The sequence below is a fragment of the Chroicocephalus ridibundus genome, chromosome 17, assembly GCF_963924245.1.
Source record: "Chroicocephalus ridibundus chromosome 17, bChrRid1.1, whole genome shotgun sequence".
NCBI classification, from domain to species: domain Eukaryota; kingdom Metazoa; phylum Chordata; class Aves; order Charadriiformes; family Laridae; genus Chroicocephalus; species Chroicocephalus ridibundus.
This window is the reverse complement of record NC_086300.1, coordinates 2,280,651-2,299,470: the sequence shown is the minus strand read 5'-3', so window position 1 is coordinate 2,299,470 and position 18,820 is coordinate 2,280,651. Positions and strand designations below refer to the sequence as shown.

Genomic DNA, 18,820 nt, shown 5'->3' with positions numbered 1-18,820 from the left:
TCATTACATACACAAAAGTGTTTGTTTGTTTTGTTATTTTGCATCTTTAATGGCAAACTGGAACTAGTGAAGACTGTAATACTTAGTCAAGATATTACAAGTAAACAGTTGATCAGTCAGTTTGTGTTTCTCACTTAGAGCCATTAAATAGGATTTGGCAGCCCTCTCTGTGGAATTTTGGTAAGTCTTTTGACTTGAGCAGCAGGCCCTAAAGAACTGTTAAATAACCTTCCAGTCTTGGCTTTGGGGCAGTGCACTTGTGTTGGCTTTTGCACCTAGAAATAACTTACCGAAACACAATAATAAATGTTACGCTCATATGGCTCCTTCAAATTAGCTTCAGAGGATAAAGCCTTTTATGATTCAAAAGATAAGGCTGTTGCTTCAGGGTCAGTAGTCACCAGGTTGATTTCAAAGCCTTGAAAAGAAATGCTACATGTTTGTAGTTTATTGTGGCACTCCTAGTTTTCAGGTTAAGGAATTGGCCCTCCGTCTAGTATTTGTTGTTTCTTGATTAAGGAATGATACTGAAATCTGTCTCTTGATAAAGTTTAATTTCATAGCCTTTTGAAGCTGAGCTTGTTAAGTAACTGGTAACCTAAATACTAAATTTTGTCTGGTTACTTGAATTTTTTAAATAATGTAATTTGTGGTCATATGAATATTTTGGAAGTCTGTAGAATTGTGTAACATTTATATAAACTGACAGAATATACTTGCCATTTATCACAGTTAAAAACCCCCAAATCCTTAAGGGTTCCTTGTGAAATAGTTCCTTTATCGCAGCTAGGACCAAGTGTGACTGTGGGAGAATGGGACACTGCGTGTCCATAGCAGATCTGGAGCTGAAATAGTCGCGGGTTCACAGTCCTGCCATCGGTCTGTCGGTTCTGTCGTCTTTTAGCGTTTTAAACTGTTGATTTGTTGGGTGTGTGGGGATGTTTCTGAATGAGCACAATTAAGATTTTTTTTTTTGTGTGTGTGCGTGTGGAAGTAGTTCATCTATTTTATTCATCTGTTAGCTTGAGATTTAATTATTATAACCCTGATTTTCTCAGGGTCTAGTTATCAGTGCAGCACACTCCTATTACTCAGTGTCTAGGTCAACTTTTTTCCATTCCGCTTTTGACTCCTGGGAGGCCTGATGGAGGGCTGGAACAAAGAGGGGATGTGCGGCCGGTCTGTTCTTCAGCATCGTGCCCAAAAGGCAAACATGAGTAACTGGCAACAGAAGCAAACATCTGGCTCCCGAAATTCAACGGGTGTTTTAAGCTTCTAAATGGAAGTTCTTAACGCTGTCACGGCTCCACACCATCACCTGTCTGGCGCAGGGTGTCGTGGTGCAGAGCTTCAGAGAGGTGCAAGGTTGTCTTCTGACTTCCTGGTATTTACCTCTGTATAAACTACTTTCTTTGGAGAGCGTTGTGTGGTGGTTCATTTATTTCATTGCAAACTACAGTGAGGTGTTTCTTGCTTGCAAAGCAAACCTATCTTTACTTTAAAGAATTTACAACCTGACGTAGATGGCTCCTTGAAATATCTTTCCCAGTCCCTTTAATATGTCTTAAGGATACTCTGTTATATTTAGCAATGTTTAACCTGTATCTGTTGCTTTTTATAGGTTAATTATGCAGTGTCTGCTAGACTAAAGAATGTGTAGTCTTCTGATCCTGCTGCATGCCAGTTAAAGATTAATTGTGACGCTCTTATATGTAAACCCTGAAAAATTAAGCTTAATGGGTGTAGTATTTGTGGTCAGTATCTTTTGCAGTGGGAAGTTGTCTAGTAGAGATATATGACCATGGTATCCAGCCCTGTAACTTACGTTTCCAGCATGTGAAATTAGATCTGAATTTGAGCATTACAGTGTTCAAGTCTGATGCTTCAAAGTCAGGACCTCAGGGCTCTGCAGACCCTTCTGCCACCAGCTTCAAAAATAGGAATGCCTTTGCTCTTCTCCCCCACAGAAAGGCCTCTTTCAGTTCTGTAATTCATAAGGCTGATTGTATTGATCGTAGTTATAAAGGGATTTACTTGTCTGTGTGGATTTGACAATTCCGAAGTATGTGTGACTGCTACAGGCGAGTGTATTTGGATGCTTTTTGGAAGGAAGTGATTTTTTCCAATGGGCCAATTAGTCGTGGCATTGGCAATTTTACTACTTGATTACCATAACTGGCTTGAGATGCAGATGAATAAAACTTTTTATTCCTTTTCTCATTGAAGTTTGAAATTCTTAAAAAGATGCAACCTAGAACAGAACTGAGGTAACTTTAGTTCTCTATTTTTAGAGAGTAAAATGATAAAAAATACATGCTTGTTATAATGCTACATTTAGAAAAGGACTCTGAAGCCGAGTGACAAGATTTTAATTATCTAGTCTTATAAATGGCTCTAAAGAAATAGTTTTGACACTAGAAGATGTCTTCTGGTGCACCTCAACCTGTATTTCAGGTAGGCTGTCATTCTGCTGAAGCCATTCAAAGTCCTGTTTCTCGTGTCCTGAAAAGGTTTTTCCATCAAGTCCTTTCCTGCTCTAATAACTGGTGAAAATCAAAAGCCTTACAGCATCTTTGAGTCCTATTTGGCAGAGACAAATAATTAGCCTTTTTAGCTCTTCTTCCATCAAATGATGTTACCTTGGAAAACTTTTTGGGGGAATTTAAGCTGTTATCCCCCATTGGGTGAGATTTTCCTCCCCAGAAGCTAGCGCTGAGCACGAAGGTGGATGTGAGGGGTTGGGAGGTATGTGTCATCTTAGCGTAATGACAGGTTAACACGTCTGAAAGTTCCATAGTTTTATTGCAGGGCAGACCTGCTTGGGGTATCTGTCTGGCTTGTCTCACTAGGTATTTAATTGGGATTAATGTTACCAGACCTTCGTCAAAAGCCACAGGTTTAAAGTTTTGAAACCGTCCTTCATTCCAGATATCGGTCTTCGTTCATCTGCTGCTTTTAAACACATCACCCTTATGGCAAAACTACTTCCATTGTGGGCATTTGTAGCTTGCTCTTGCCTTGATTAGCCTCTTCTTGCTGAAGAGCAAATTTATTATATTATAGAGCAAGGTGAAGCAGGGTGACAGGTCACATATATACAGCTTTGTAATTGGTTATACCTTATGCAAGGAGGTGCCTTTTTGCCTTTTAATAGGATTGCATTCATGAAAAGCACTGCATGAGCAGAATATCTGTCTTCCGAAACACAGTATGAGCAGAAATGTAAAAGCAGCTTCAAGGTATCACTTACGGTAAAACACCTTCATTCATCTTCGTGACAGACATGGTGTCTGTAAGCACGAGGCTATGGGCTCGTGTGAGATAAAATGGTCATAAGTGAAGTATGCTGGGCGGTTTATAGTTTTGGTTTGGTTTTTTTCTTACAGGTGTGTCTGTACTTCATTATTTTCAGTGGATCAGAGGGAGGAGGCTCTCATGCTAGAGCCTGTGTGCCAACGTGAAAACTTTTTTTCCCCCACTGAATTAACTGATGAGAGCCTCAGAAGTGTGCTGTGCAAGTACACTGTCAATATTGACATCTGCACACTGACTTTTGCCCTTCATTTTTGGGGAGGTGGAGGGTAAATGTTTTTTAGACTATTGGTTCACTCAATCCCTTTAAATGTACTCTCTTGTAAAACTGGCTTGAGATTTGTAGGAGGTAAGAAAAGAAAATCTAAAGCCGGGTAATTGCCTTTCTAAGGAGCATCTGAAGTTATCTCCGCTTAAACCTAAACTTTTTTATTTGCAGGCACAGCGCTGCGCTGGAAATTCTTCTGTCCTCAGAAGAGGTTGTTTTTGAGAGATGAAGCCTATTGTTAAACCCAGTATTGTCTGCAATTTGGACAGCTCTTTATGCATCTTGAATTCTTGATCCAGAGAGATTTGGATTTGTAGATTGAATAAAGGTCTCTACTAGACATTTATAACAAGCTGTTCTCATTCTAATTTTTCTGTGTTGTAGAAGACCTTGAAAAACCCCAGCCTCTAATATTGTGATTAAAAATTGTTAGGCTTGGACCTCAGGTTTTGGGAAGGGCTGTAGTCCTTTAGTTTCATGCACATCAAATGGGGGGAAAAAAAATTCAGTTTGTAAATCTTTACTAGAAGCATCAAATCTAACCTGTGTTACTTCAGCTGTTACATTTGCTGGTTTTCTGCTTTGCAAGCGTGTTGTTTTTTAGAATCGGGTTAAGTTTATTAGGTAACATTGTTTTGATTTTATTGCTGTAAAGAGGCAACATCGTGAGAACAGCACAGCTCTTCTGCACTGCTCTGTAGGACACGCTACTGCAGGGTGGCTGACGAGCAGGATTTGGAAAGATTCACTAATAGTTAGGCTTGTCAAAAAGTATAAGCCCTTACGTAATATTTATTACACAATTCTGTTAATAGGAATAAGTCATGGACGTTTGCTTTGCGAAGTTCCTGACTGAGGTTAGAAAGAAACTTCTGAGTTAGGTTTGTCTTGTGTTGACCATCCTCCGTGGGGTTGGCTTTCCTTGGAGTATCTGGAATTAGCCCTTTGGTTCACAGATTATTAGACTAGATGGACTAGATGATGTGGGTATGCCTATTAAGTTATGCATTTAAATTTCTTAAGCCTCTCTTATCACTGACTAGACTTGAATTTGGTTTTTATATACACAATGACTAAGGAACCATTCCTCCAGTGAGCCGAGGTAGATCGAGATATTCAGCTCAAGACTGAGTATCTGCTTCCGTTTACTCATCTTGCGTAGATACCAGCTCCTTTATGGCAGAGTGATAAGTGTCTGCTTCAATTATGACGCTTCACAGCTTAGTATTTTGACTCTGCTTGTGATAAATGCGTTTACGTTCAGATGCTGGGATGGTGAGCTGGCGTGTGCGTGCAGGGTGCTTTGCTGATTGCGCTGCAGGGGCAGAGGAGCTCTGGGTTCATGGGGACCAGTTTCCATCACAAAGGGGTCCAGTTGGTTTCTGCTGCGTGTTCACGCACGGATAGCCAGAGTGCTGGGTAGAGGTGTTAACAGGGCATTTTGAGGTTATAAGAGTGAAAAACCAAGAAAGGGATACAAGTCCTTATGCTGTGAGGAACTCACTCTCTGGGGTAGGAAGCGGTTCCTTTGTGCATACGTTAAACTCCAGTTGGCTGTTACAGAAATTCTTACTCCTTTATTTAAAGGACTGTCATTGTCTACTGCTAGAAATTGCATCCCGGACCAGCAGGACTACCAGCTCCATCCAGTGTGATGGTTCTAGCGGTTTCAGCCATAAGTTTCTAAATAATTCCTAGTTTAATTCCCAAATATTTTACCCCTTTGTAATTAATTGATATTTAATTTGAATTCCTCTGTATTCAAGCTCTTGCATCCAAATAGAAAGCTGGCACAGTGAGACAGTTTATTACTACGCTGGGAGCTGGCCACTTGTTAAATAAAGCAAAGTGTGTGTAGCCAAGAGCTGGCAGAAGGAAAGCTTTCAGGAAAATGTGAAGGCGAATTTCTTGGCAGATGTTTTTAACCTAAGATGTTTTTACAGTGTCGACAGCTTAGAACCTGGTACCGTAGGTTGTATTTCTGATCGTCTCTGAAAGACGTTTGCATTCGAAGGCTTTTACTATAGTCTCCTGTAGGTCATCTCTAACAGGAAGCTTACAGGCTCTCTATCTATTTTTATTGGTCTTGGATTCCCAGGCATGTACAAGGGCCCTATTGTCAAACTTTCATACCAATTTTTAACAGGCAGTCCATTCCCTTAAATAATTTACTGTGTTGATAAGTAGGCCTAGATGGCTTGAACATGATTCAAGTACACATGTCCCGGAACAAATGAGACCAGTCAGTGAAATATCTTTTTCTTTTTTACTGCTCTCAACCGCTAAATTTTGTTTCAAACACTGATGATGGAGGGAGTTTCAGATCAAAGGGAGGCGGGAGTGCCTACTTAAGGGAGCTCAAGGGAGTAGGGGACACCATTTCTTCCTGATGCTCATAAAATTTCTCTTCCAGGTGAAACAGGCAACCAACCAAATTGTGATGAACTGTGCTGACATTGACATTATTACAGCTTCCTATGCGCCAGAAGGAGATGAAGGTAGGATTGCTTTTTTTCTGGAGTTTTTAGCTGTTAATCCATTTCATTTCTGATGTGAGATGCTGCTGCCAGCAGTTAACAAATTTGCAAAATTGCGTCATAGTTTGATAAGTTAACCTATCCCTAGAAGCACAAAATGAATTATCTAACCTTTATTCTCTCCTCGTCACTACCATTTGCATTATGTTTAAAAAAAGTTACCTCAAGCTTCCGTGGAATCTGCGTTCTACTCTGTCATGCCTGTGTGTCATAGGCAAAAGGATGTTTGTTTACATTTTGATTTATCTTTGTACCAGGTGGTTGTGTAAGAACATGATCTGTACCTATGGACTTCACAGTATTGACAAAATCTGTGACAAGGTCTTAGATAAGGAATGCATCAATAATGGCCTGCAGTAAGAAATGCTCATAGGGAAGGATTTGGAAAAGCACAGAAGACACTTAATTGACCTTTGTTCTGAGTGTAGGGCAACACGGAAAAAAGGTGATTGTGTGGAGGAGACAACGGTTGGGGTCTGGCTCGGCGAAAGGCTGGAAGTTGCTGGCAAAATCGAAGAAGCAGCACCTGTTTGTGAGACACAGTTATAGTAGTTGACATCTTCCCCAATTATATTTTGAGGAGATTTAGCAGACGCAAAAAAAGCTTTAGCAATTGAAGCATGAAATGATTAAGGTGTGGAAAATAAACTCCTTGAAACAGAGCGATAGTCTAACAGTGTGCAAAGCCTTTTGGTTTTCTTATGAGCCATTGCTGTTTTAAACACAGTAGCTATTTGGTCCGCTGCGTACGATTGTTTCTTAAGTCCCTCAGACAAGAAAAGGCACTGCGGAGCTTCCCTTTCTATAAGGAAAATGCCACAATAATGTCGTGAAGCACTTTATTAAAACCATGATTGTGAATTAAAGGAATGATCTTGATGATGGCTAGGAGAAAGGTGTTCCTTTGATTAGATTTAAACTTCCCTAGTATGTTTATCCCACAGCTGAAGGAAGTTGGAGAGAAGGGCTGTGTTTGTCCAAACACCTAAAGAAGAAAAGAAATCTTAAATTTTCTGGACTGGATTTGGTAGGAACAATTCCAGTTCTTGTTGTAGTGACGTTATCCTATGGCTAATAGCTTTGTCTGTGGCGAGTCCGCAACGCGTCTTTGCATTTAAATTGTTTTGTTTTTTTTTTTTGTTTTAATATAGCGTTAAAGAAACCAGAGGACTTCTTAAGTGCAGTTGGGAGCTGCCAAGTGGTGCTTAGGTGGATGGGGAGCCCCATCCGAAGGAAGCAGAGTTTTCAGTGCGTGTTGTGGAAAAGCAGAGCTCGCTGCAGGAAGCGCAGTCGCAGCGAGAGAGGGCGGCAGAGAAAAGTGTTCCCAAAGAGCCTGGAGTCTGGCCACCCGGTTTTGATAGTGAAAGAATAGGGCCCTGTTTCCTGCGTGCCTGATTTGGGCTCCCGGGTTGTCCCCTGGCGCTCCATTCCTGCGTGCCTTTCACACGCTGCCGTTAGTGATCGTTAGTTGATTGGATGCACTGTGTTGCTAAGCGCTCCTGGAGTTATTTCTTATTCTGAGTAATGAGGCGATAACAAGAGTGGTAGTAATAGCAGAGTGTTTATGGAGGCTGTTCCACCTACCACCGTGTCACCGGCCCAAACCACCTATTAATTTTTTGTTTTGTCATTGAGAAAAATGAAAATAAATGGAGAAGGTACCTAGGAATAAAGTCTCTTTCCAGTCAAATCAGGAAAAATACTTATAATGGAGAGGATCTCTATTTTAATGTATTATCTTTGTTGTTTTCAAAGCTGATTTCCCTCTCATAGAAGTCTATTTTACTATTTTTTAGCAGTGATATACTCTCCTTGTAGCTTCAGAGTATTAATAGTAGGCCTTAGCTTGAAAGTATTAATAGTAGATCTTAATGGAGACTTAAAACTAATTACACTGGAAATGAGTTTCTGTGGCTTAAATTCCTTCATTCTGATTTTTCACATAGCCTGGAACGTGGCGCTCCGGATGCCCAGGAACAGGAGTCCAGCGCTCTGGCTGCAGTACAGGCGCTCACCTCTTGTATCACAAATACTTGAGGTGCAGCTTTATCGCATGTTTACTGTAATTATACTCAGGCTTCATGGGGTTAAAACATATCCTTCGGTTTGGTAAACTGCCAACTAGTATAATGGCTTTGGAAGTAAAATTGCATGAAATTGGCAGACTGTTTGCTGGCACCTGTTGATAGAGATCAAGTCAGTCTTACTAATGCTGCTATTGTGCACAGCTTTTGGATGGTAATTGTATAACTGGTCTCAAAAACAGAGTACGAAATACAGTCCAGTGAAGCAACAGGAATATCAGCCAGATCATTTGGATTTAGTTACTTAGGTGAGCCTCCTACCCATTGCCTATAAAGTGTGTTTGAAAACAAGTGAGAAGTTAGTGTCATTTTCTCCTTTAAAGGCTCTAGTGAAAATTTGTTACTCTTTTAGTTCTGTACCTCAGTGGGGAAGAATTTGTCTCACGCTTGTCTCTGGATGTGAGACAAAAGATAGGCGGTCGCTTATCTTCTTTCACGTGTGGTTCTGTTCTGAAAAGTAGCTGTGTGGAAAGGAGGGCTTCTTGTTCAACAGATACCTTTCCCTTGTTTATGGAGGTGATCTGTTGACTTTTGTGCAGAACAGTTTATTCTTTTCCTAATAATAATTTTCCTAATAATTCCTAATAATCTTGTTAGTCTTGAGTGCCTACTGCACCTGGGCTTGTACAACAACGGGAAATCTTTGCTAGAACTGTGGGCCATGTTTTCCCTCCCCTCCTGATCGCTCTTTTAGAGATGGATACAGCAGAGGGTGGAACTTGGTCTTTGGAATTTTAATGCAGATTTGCAGGGAAATCACATTGTTGCCCAATATTTGACAGGAAGCTGGGGGGAGGATCTCTGGAGCTTTAAAGTCAAAGTAAAAAATTTTGCTGTGTAATCCACAATTGAGTGATGGTGAATAATAAACCAGGAGAGATTGATTACTCAGTACTTTGGAGGAGAAAAATACTCTGTTTAGTCATAAACCTAGTGGAGTGACTGTAACTGGAGAATTTGCTGTTTGTGCCAGGTACGCTGTCATGGAACAAAGCTACTCAAAAGACTGAGTTTCCGTTGCCGAAGTTACGACTGGCTCCTCCCATTAGTCATAAGGAGCAATTGGTTTTGTTTTTTCCAGAAGCCAGTTTTTAGCATTTGTAGGGCAATGTTTATAGTGCAGCCTTAGCGTTTAGGCGTGCGTGTGCTGCACTGCCTTTGTCCAAATGGTTGACTTTGCTCGGCTGAATAAATGTTTCTGAAGTTAAATTTTAGGGGATTGAGTTTCATGCTTAGTGAATGCTCAGTGGTTGGAGCTTCCTGTGAGTCTCTCATTCAAGAAGCTGTGAAATTGTGATGGAGTTGTACTGGTGAACTACATCGTCATTAGCTTGGAAAGCTTTTCAGATACTGGGGCATCTAAAGCAGCTTCTTAAATTTAGAGATGCTTGGGGGGTAGCAGTTGGCAATTTCAGATAGAAAATGACCAACAACCATAGTGGTGTTTGTTTAGCAGAAATAATTGAGTGAACTTTGATTTGAACTTCAACTTTAAAAGGTTTTAAGGCCAGAACTCATTATGTCAGTCTTTTCCTTCCTAGTGTGGTAGGGACACGCTTGGATGCTAGTGCTAGAGGCTGGTTACACCAGAGCCTCAGCTGCTGGTTCGAAACAACAAGAAAAGATCAGGAGTGCTCATGGAAAGCAGCGTGACCCCAGTGTCTCCAAACAGTGCTTTCCCTTGGGCTGGGATCGCGAACATTTTCACGGTGATCGTCAGGCAGTCCGAAGTCCTGCTGCTGTGGAAAGGGACAATGACGCTTGTTCTCTCTCCCTTCCTTCTGTTGGCATTCGTGTTTGTACTGTTTAGCAGCCATGCGGGTCAGGAAACTGCACTGGCTGAAAACTGCCTCTACAAGGGAAAAAAAAAAATAGGCAGCTTGGAGACAGATCATCTTCCTGATCCTGAGGATTGTATGTGAATGCCCGTGGAAGGAAGGGAATGGGAACATGCAGCTGGGGCCAGGTGGGAAAAATGAGACTACTGTCTCTGCCCATAGCTGACTGGATTTGTTTAAGCCAGTTGTGAAACCTTCCTTTGTTGTAGAAAAGCTCATCTTCATCCTTTCTTCTGGAGAGGGCTTGATGCGACAGAATTTTGAAAGGTAGGTTTTTTTAAGGAGGCCTGGGCTGCGTCGGCACGGACGGTTTGGGAATATCCAATACGGGAGAATACTTCTGACTCCTTTAAAGGATTTTACAACCACTGGTTTGAAACACGTGAAAAGATGTGAAAGGGCTCGAAAGCATTAGCATTCTGGGGAACTGCATCGGCGTAGCTCGGCAGCTAATGCTGAAGGAGGACAGTGCATGCTATGTCAACATGTAGATGTTTCGAGCTAACGGGTTTAATTTGCAGATGGAGTAGGCAGAGTGCACACAGTCACTGCAGCTCAGTTGATGAATGCAAGTTCATTAAGCCACCATACCTTAATTGCCTGTGACTTCGCCATGCCATGGAATGAGGGCTACTTGAAAAAAAAAATTCCATCTCTCGCACTTGGCTTTGTCTTCGCTTTGAAATACATGCACATTTGACGTTGCTTAAAACCTTTGGCTAGGATCCGTGTTTATAAGCATGTAATACAGAAATTGGGATCATTAATTGATGTGTCCATCTGGTTACTGTGCAGTTTCAGGAAGTACTCTGTAGAAGGACTGTAATTTATTTTAAAAGCTATTGTAAAATTTGAAATGTAGTGCCCTGAGTTTGGGAGGGTTGCTAGATCTGATTTTTTAATGCGTTTTTTCCAAAGACGTGGAGCACTAGCAGCTTTTTATTTTCTCATGCAGCTTGGTCCAGACTGTGTACTAATGTGCTAGTGATTAACTTGCAACCTTGCAGTGCCAAACTCTCCAAAGTTAGAAGGCTGCCAAAATTGTGTTGTTCTCTTCAGGAGCTTTTGTATTCAACACTGTTAGGAATTCAGACAGCCTTTTGCTGCAATTACATCTTTGTTATAAGCAGTTCTCTTAAACTCTAACAAAAAGTATTGTTGATGGTTTTCCATGGTTCTTTTGCTCTGGATTAAATTATTGGCACTGAATAGTTTTGGTTTTTTGTTTTTTTTTTTTTAAATAATAATGTAACTTTGAATTTTTCATTTATATTCTGCTGTTTCAGAAATTGGTGTATAAGCAGCTGCTTTGAGAATGACAAAAGATTGCTGGAGTCGCGCGTGGAAAGACTCTTTTAGGCACCAACACCTCAATGAATGCGGGTCTTGTGAAACTGTAAATGGGTGTTACCTTCTGTTCCAGGTGTAATCTGGCCATTGCTTTTTAAGTGTGGACCAGAGGCGGGTTGTCACGGCAGATGGGACGGTCCCGGGGTGTGACAGGGACCCTCCTTTGATGGGGATGGGGATGTGCTGGGAGCGCTCGGCATCCCCCAGGAGGTGGCTGCTTCCAGCCTATTTAAACTGTAAACTTGTTTAAGCACTGTTTCTAACCTTAGGGGTAATTGGGATCTAACAGTGTAAAATTAAAGGTGAGAAGCTCTTTGAAACAAGGTTGCTTTTGGCAATGTGTTCGTCTGCCTTCCCAGGCTGTTGCGGGGGCCGGGGGAACAACACCTGAAGGTCTTCACTTTCTTCTGTGGATGGTAACGTTTACCTGCGTCTTTCCTACCACATGTTAAAAAGATTATAAAGTAGCGGAGCTACAGATTCAAATACGCTTCTTAGGAGAGCTTCGCATTTAGAGAGGAGGAGGGGGGAAACTCGATATTCATTGTCAACTTTTGGCAGAAGATCTGCATAACACGCATTCTTCTCTATTTCTCAGTTTCAGTAGGTTAGAACTATGATCCTGAAGTCATGGTATTGTTTGTCTTCGGTATCAGATTGTTTCCATTAGAAGCTGTAAAAAGATACAAATGTTTTTGGTTTGCTGTGGTCATTTTAAAATACACGGGGGGCGGAGGGATTCTGCGTTCTTGTACTGATCTTTATCAGCCGTTTCTCAGGTTTTCATTTAGCCTCTGACCACAGGCTGACAGCTCAGCATCTGCAGGTTGTCCGGCAGCGGGATTCCTCCCAGGAAGGCTAACATAAATTTCCGACAGGTATTCAGCCCGTCCTTCCTCCTGACCAGGGTCACCCACGTGCTACCGCAGAACAACGGGTTTGTTGTCTGTTGGACTCTAAAGATAGCCGGGGTCAAAATTAATCGGATCGAAGCGATGTAGTCAGCAATCAGCCCCACTCTCTTCCTGGGAAGCCCACTTTCAGACTAGTATATCGTATATGGCTGTTGTTCCCCTGAATATCTTCTCTCCAACTCTCATATAATGTCTCCCTTTCTGCCTCAGTATTCCGCAGAATTAGAAGAAGAAAAGCTAAACCTTTAATTCTTGTTGCTCGCTGCCCAACGCATGCTGGCAGTGTGATGTCCTTGGCACGTGTTCTGTTTAAATGGTCTATCTCATCCCTCTTACAGTTGATTTTAAAAATCTTGGAACTCCTCAGTAGAGACTAGTAGTCTAAAGTTCTTCTACCTGATCCTTCTTGAATTTATTTTTGTATTTTATTTTTTTTTTACAGCTAGAATTGTTTTATTGTAAGCAGTTACATATTATGTACCCCAGCGTGGTGGTTAGCTCTGATTAAATGCTGAGCAGAGCACTGCGAAACCGATAGTTAAGACTAATGCATTCATGCAGTTTCTGCATTTATGTTCTCTGTGAGCAGAGGTTGGTATTTACTCTGACTTAAGGCTGAAATCCTACTATTCCAGAATAAATAGCACTTTAAATTTTATAAAAATAAAAACATGTTTCCAGTTATTTTGTCACATATGGAACAACTTAGCTGAACATCTTGCGAATGTGCTTAGGCTGCCTCTGAAACCGAATACCTGGATTCTTGTAGTGATATTTGAGCGTGGAAGGCGGGTCGTTCTGTAAATTAAGGTGTTGTTTCAAACAAGCCTTGTCATTCGGAATTCCATGTAATGAAGGAGTTGATATAGTGGTACATTTTTCTTCTAGGGTGTTCACCTCAATGTATCGCAGCACTTTCCAGTATTCTTTTTTGCCCTTTTTCTCTGTGACTGTTCAAAAGTAGTATCTGTTTCAGTAGATAACTGAAGCTATTTACTGAATCTTTCTTCCTAGGTCAATTTTGAAAGTATCTGAAAATGTTGCTAGACCCTTGGTAGCATTTCAATATCCTGTGTGTGTTTGCACTTCCATTTGAGTGATGTAAGCGGGATGGGGCAGGCAGCTTGTACTGAACTGCCAGATGTTTATTGTATTTTTAAGTCTAGAATTATCCATCAGTGTGTCTGCATAGGAAGGTGTATCGCTGTGTCCAGGCTTACCACGTTTGGTAGTTAAGATGCTGATGTGTGGTAGAAAGCATTACTGAGTTATTTTGGTGTTGATTTGCATTCCTTGAAGATAGCTCGTTACTGCGGTGGTTGAGTATAGACTGACACAGGCAGCGGGACTTGCAGTGAGGTCCTGCGTAGCTGTTTTAGATATTTTTTTTTGGTTGAAGGAGCACAGATGTGCATCACCTTGGATGCAGCGAGTGGGACTTGATGAATTGGGAAGGAAGAAGCAACACCAGGTGTCCTCTCTTGGTTCTGCTAACTCTTAAGCTGCAGGACAGTTTAATTCCCGTGTACCAATTCCTTCCCTGCATCTATCCAGCTTGGCCTCCCAATTTGGCTATTTCCATCTACAAATAGATGTACTGCCATGTAAATGCCGTACTGCTTAATATTCTGGTTGATTTTGGATGCCCTTGCTGCAAGGTATATAAACTCCAAGGTAGGTCTCTGGTTCAGAAGACAATTTTTAAATAAAATCAACATTGTGTTTTTCTTGGTGGTGAAAACCAAACACCACCACCTTGCTGTGGATATTGGTGTGCTTTTCAAAGTGAGATCCACAGATTAGTTTAATAAGTCATAAGCATCCTGTGTGGAATAATTAATAAGAATCCTGCTGCACTGATGTAAGCATTTAATATTGAGGGGAAGTTTAATGCAATATTTTACCATTTGTCAGGATTTTGTAGTCATTACCAGCGTTCCTGGAGGTGTACAGGGTACTGTTCTCACTGTGGGTGGTGTTTTCTTTTGTTGCTTGCGTTTATATCATTCTGGATTGTTCAAAATCTTCATTGATTTATTCAGTAACTACAGCATGTTCTTTGATTCAGCTGATTTAGTTAATTTTAAATGTTTGTGAGATACAAAAAAAAAAAAATCTCTGGAGCTTATTTGAACAAACTAGTCTGGTTTTCTGTTTCAGAGGTGCATGCCACAGGGTTCAACTATCAAAATGAGGATGAAAAGGTCACTCTCTCCTTTCCCAGTACTCTCCAGAAAGGTAAGAGCTGTTTTATGCTTTCTGCTTGCTTCAACCATGTCTGAAGTTCCCTGAAGTTTCTGACGGCGAATTTAGTGCACCCTGGGGAGTCTGTCCACTGTAAGTCACTTTGTGAGCCTCTGGAATTGGAAATTGTTTCACTGTTGGTGATGTTTGCTTCCAACACCCGAGGCCACTCTAATTATTTACCTGCTATTGGGAGTTAGGCTCGGAACTACTTACGTTAGATACAGATGATCTGTTTTCCTCTTGCTGAGAATGAGCTAATCTGAATTACTGCAGTATTTTCCTAGGTGGGAATGTACTAATTCTTTTGAAACTGCTACAGTTTTTTTTTTCTCTGAGGAGTTTGTTGATTGAAACTCAGCTCCTCAGCTTGAATAAAGCGGTTTTATTTCATCTTGACAAATACAAATAGAAAGATTCGAGGGGGATCAAACTTTGGTGTTTCATTCTGTGGAGTATTGGCATGCTGCCTCTCTGATCGAGATCAGGTTTCCCCTTTTGCACGGAGACATTGAGGGCAGAATAAATCCCGAGACTAATTGACTTACAAGCTTGAACGCAGCCAATGCTCCATCTTGGCTTTTGTAAAAGACTTCGTAGATGCTATTATCACTTAGTAGCCATCCTATATTTTTGTAAACTTTATTCGAAGGTAAGGATTGTAGGGCCAGACATCTCAAATGGCTTAAGGCAGGTCTGTAAGGAGGGTGAAGGGTTTGAGGGAGGCTGGCAAAAAAAGCGGTGGGTGGAGAAGAGTTAAGGGACATCTTATTTCAGAAGGGCAGTGGGCCAGCTGAGTAGCCTGGAAGGTCCAGACCAAATAAATGTTCTGTTTGGCACGTGCAAATAACAATGTCCCATCTGTTTCTGTTACAGGGACAGGGACGCTAAAGATAGACTTTGTAGGGGAGCTGAACGATAAAATGAAAGGTTTTTACCGAAGTAAATATACCACCCCTACTGGAGACACACGTTATGCTGCTGTCACTCAGTTTGAGGTATGGGCTATATTTTTGTGTTCAGGGAATGTCACTCTCAATATAGGATTTTTTCTTAGAAGAAGCAAAGACCTGATTTCCTAGCTTTAGCTATACCCTCTGGGTAAATTTCAAAAATCCATATTTATTTGCTCCTTGCTCTTAGTGTGGATGGGTAATACTAAAAGCAGCCTTTACATTGCGACTTGAAGGTCAGTAAATTCTGGATCTGGCAAATTCCCCAGCCAAGGATCATGCCGATGTGTGATGCATCGTCTATATACAATAGCGGCAATGTTTAAAAACAGCTGTTGATTTAGATGTGGTCAAATAACTCTGTGTAACTATCCTTTGGGAGGTATATTAATTTTTTTAATAGGACACTCTGCCTTTATCTCAGTATCTTAATGACATCCAAAATGAGAGCCAGATTCTGTCTCGAGTATTACGTAAACCCTGGACATAATGACAGAATTTTATACCATATTGTAATTTCATAGTCATCTGCCTGGTTACATAAAAATATGGAGTACGTACCTCGTACAAATAGAACATTTCTTGGGTGCAGTCTACTGACAGAATATAAATAGGTGGTCTTGTGTGTACGCTCTGTGAACGCCTGGGTGCCCTCTCTGCTTTCACATGACTGAGCTTTGCTCCCGTCATGACTCTGCTAAATTTTGCTCAGACTGTAGAATTCCATCAGAGCACAGAGTGCTTTTCAGCTGCCTTTTTTTTTCTCTTTTTTTTTTTTTTTAAACCAAGAGTGAAATAAGTTATCACAGTAAGAATAAAATGCTCTAATGCAGAGGTCAGGAGTGGCAGTGAAGAGACTCTACACCAGTGACCAGCCATTATTGACCCAACTTCTTGCCTGTAAAATGTGCTGAATTTTTGTGTGTGTTTCATTGCCACAATCTCTTGATTTATTCTTTTAATGCTCTTATTTCCTTCAGGCTACTGACGCTCGCAGAGCTTTCCCTTGCTGGGATGAGCCTGCTATTAAGGCAACATTTGATATTTCTTTGGTGGTTCCTAAAGACAGAGTAGCTTTGTCAAATATGGTAAGTTCTTGATGGGCAAGTAAACCGTGTTTTAAATAAAACTGTAATAATGCCAGCTGATTATTTGATAGTTAATAGCGTGCCTTGGTAACAGACAGAATTAGGAATATAGGCTGTCTTGCTAGCTATTATTGAGCTGCTCTAAATTGAGAGAACTTTGTAAAAGATGATGTTGTGATATCAAATGCTAGCACGAAAGCTAAACAGGTTGTACAAACCACAGTGGTGTTTCTTTAAAAAAAAAAAAAAGTCTTAGCATATGTCATGCCACGTGCTGCTTGATTAAGAGTGACTGGGGGGAAAAAAGGGCCTTTGCGTGTTTATATAGCTCTTATAGCTGCATAAGCAGATGTAGCATTTGAGATAAATAAGCATGTTTTCTGCCCTAGAGGATTTTTGATCAGACCTGGGGAGCAATGTGCAAGTAGAAGTACCTCTCTCACAAATACAAGTGGGCATTTTCAGGTTGCTGCTTTAAATACGGTGCAAATATTTCTCGAAGATGTTGCTGGAGAAGAGCAAGTCAGTTTAAAAATGGACATTTGTATTCCAGTAGCTAACTTTCATAGTTTCCTGTAGAGTCTAGCCTTGACCGCATGGTTATGGTTTCTGTTTCAGAATTTGAAGTGAAAGCCCAGTGCTTTACTGGGATGCGAGCAATACTCTCTTTCAAGGACAGCAGCTGATACCTGATGTGTTCAGCTGCCTTTGCAGTAATGGAATATAACATATATATACTAAAAAGCACACCTCTATATGTGGTGGGGCAATTTTAGTTAGGAGGGGAACTACATTGTGGTCTGTGTTTTAAAATCATAAAAGAAGTCCGTTCATTTTAAATGCATGACTCATAGTGATGTAATAGTTAGTCAAATGCATTGTGTAATACAGTTTCACTTCCACGAAATTAACTGATTCCCTTTCACGTTGAAAGAATGTCATTGACCGGAAGCCGTACCCAGACGATGAAAATCTGGTGGAAGTGAAGTTCGCTCGCACCCCCATAATGTCGACATATCTTGTAGCGTTTGTGGTGGGAGAATACGACTTCGTGGAGGCCAGGTCCCTCGACGGCGTCTTAGTGCGTGTTTACACTCCCGTTGGCAAAGCGGAACAAGGAAAGTTTGCATTAGAGGTAAATGCTCTCAGGGTGACACCGTTACTGCTGTAGCGATCAGGCTGGACGTAGCCCTCTCCTCCCTTCGGTCACCTAAATCCATGCAAAGCTCGTGAGGGTGGTTTTTTGCTTTAATGGCTCGGAGAGACTGGGCTTGATATTAAACAGAATTTCAGTTTTGGACAAATGAACGTCTATAATGATGAGAACATACGGTTTGATTCAGTTCTGATTTGGTGATGTAGCCTTTGGTCCAAAGATGATGAGAAGTACTGAAGGGTAGGCTACAGCCTGGGAGAAAAAGGGGATGGGAGTCTTCCAAACCATTGTGCTCTGGAAGCTGGGAATGGGGCTTCTGGAAGAAATCTTGTGTATGCTGCTTTCTTAGGCTGGTTTCAGTCATAAATTTTCAAGTTTTGCCAATTGTTCCAAGTTAACATTTCTCCTCTTATTTCTTACAGGTTGCTGCTAAAACTCTGCCTTTTTATAAGGACTACTTCAATGTTCCTTACCCTCTTCCTAAAATTGATCTCATAGCTATTGCAGACTTTGCTGCTGGTAAAGTAACTCGCTTTATTGATGAACTGTATTTTATTTGAATTTTAAACATTTAGGAAGAGGTGTGAATCAATATCAATAAACCTTTGTATTTATTTTATAAAGGTGCCATGGAGAACTGGGGCCTTGTTACTTATAGGTATGCTGTTAAAATACTGTCTTTCCCCCTCTTTGTTCACTAATTCTTGGAAGTAATTGGATTAGTTTTAGGGAGCTGTAATTACTGGGTATCGTCCCAAGTAAGACTGAGTAAATTCCTTCAACTCTTGCTTCGGTTTGGATAATTTTAACTTCTGCAGCAGCGTGCGTTATTGTACAAATCCTAGGAAGGCAAAAATGAGCTATCACAAGTCCTGTCCAGTGGTGTGAGGTTTTTAAGTCTCTGGCAGCACTGCCTGTTCTACGAGAGAACTTTCTTGGCCGCATTTTCCCCTGTAAAACTTACGTACTTACTGACACAGCTGGAAGAGCTTTTTTTATTATATGTTGCAGGCAAGTTGGTAAATTTAGCAGCCACAGTATAACCGTGTGGGTATCAGTAAATCAAAAATATTAAC

The 18,820-nt window shown here is 41.0% G+C and overlaps 1 protein-coding gene across 1 annotated transcript in view; it reads left to right on the top strand.

Annotated features, from left to right (window-relative positions):
- Nucleotides 1–18,820, top strand: part of NPEPPS (aminopeptidase puromycin sensitive) — a 38,409-nt gene that overhangs the window by 2,973 nt on the left and 16,616 nt on the right. Inside the window, exons 2-8 of the mRNA XM_063354324.1 lie at nucleotides 5,994–6,078; nucleotides 14,464–14,541; nucleotides 15,424–15,545; nucleotides 16,481–16,588; nucleotides 17,523–17,723; nucleotides 18,167–18,263; nucleotides 18,369–18,402. Of these exons, the coding sequence (XP_063210394.1) occupies nucleotides 5,994–6,078; nucleotides 14,464–14,541; nucleotides 15,424–15,545; nucleotides 16,481–16,588; nucleotides 17,523–17,723; nucleotides 18,167–18,263; nucleotides 18,369–18,402 (725 nt within the window). The remainder of the gene's footprint in view (nucleotides 1–5,993; nucleotides 6,079–14,463; nucleotides 14,542–15,423; nucleotides 15,546–16,480; nucleotides 16,589–17,522; nucleotides 17,724–18,166; nucleotides 18,264–18,368; nucleotides 18,403–18,820) is intronic.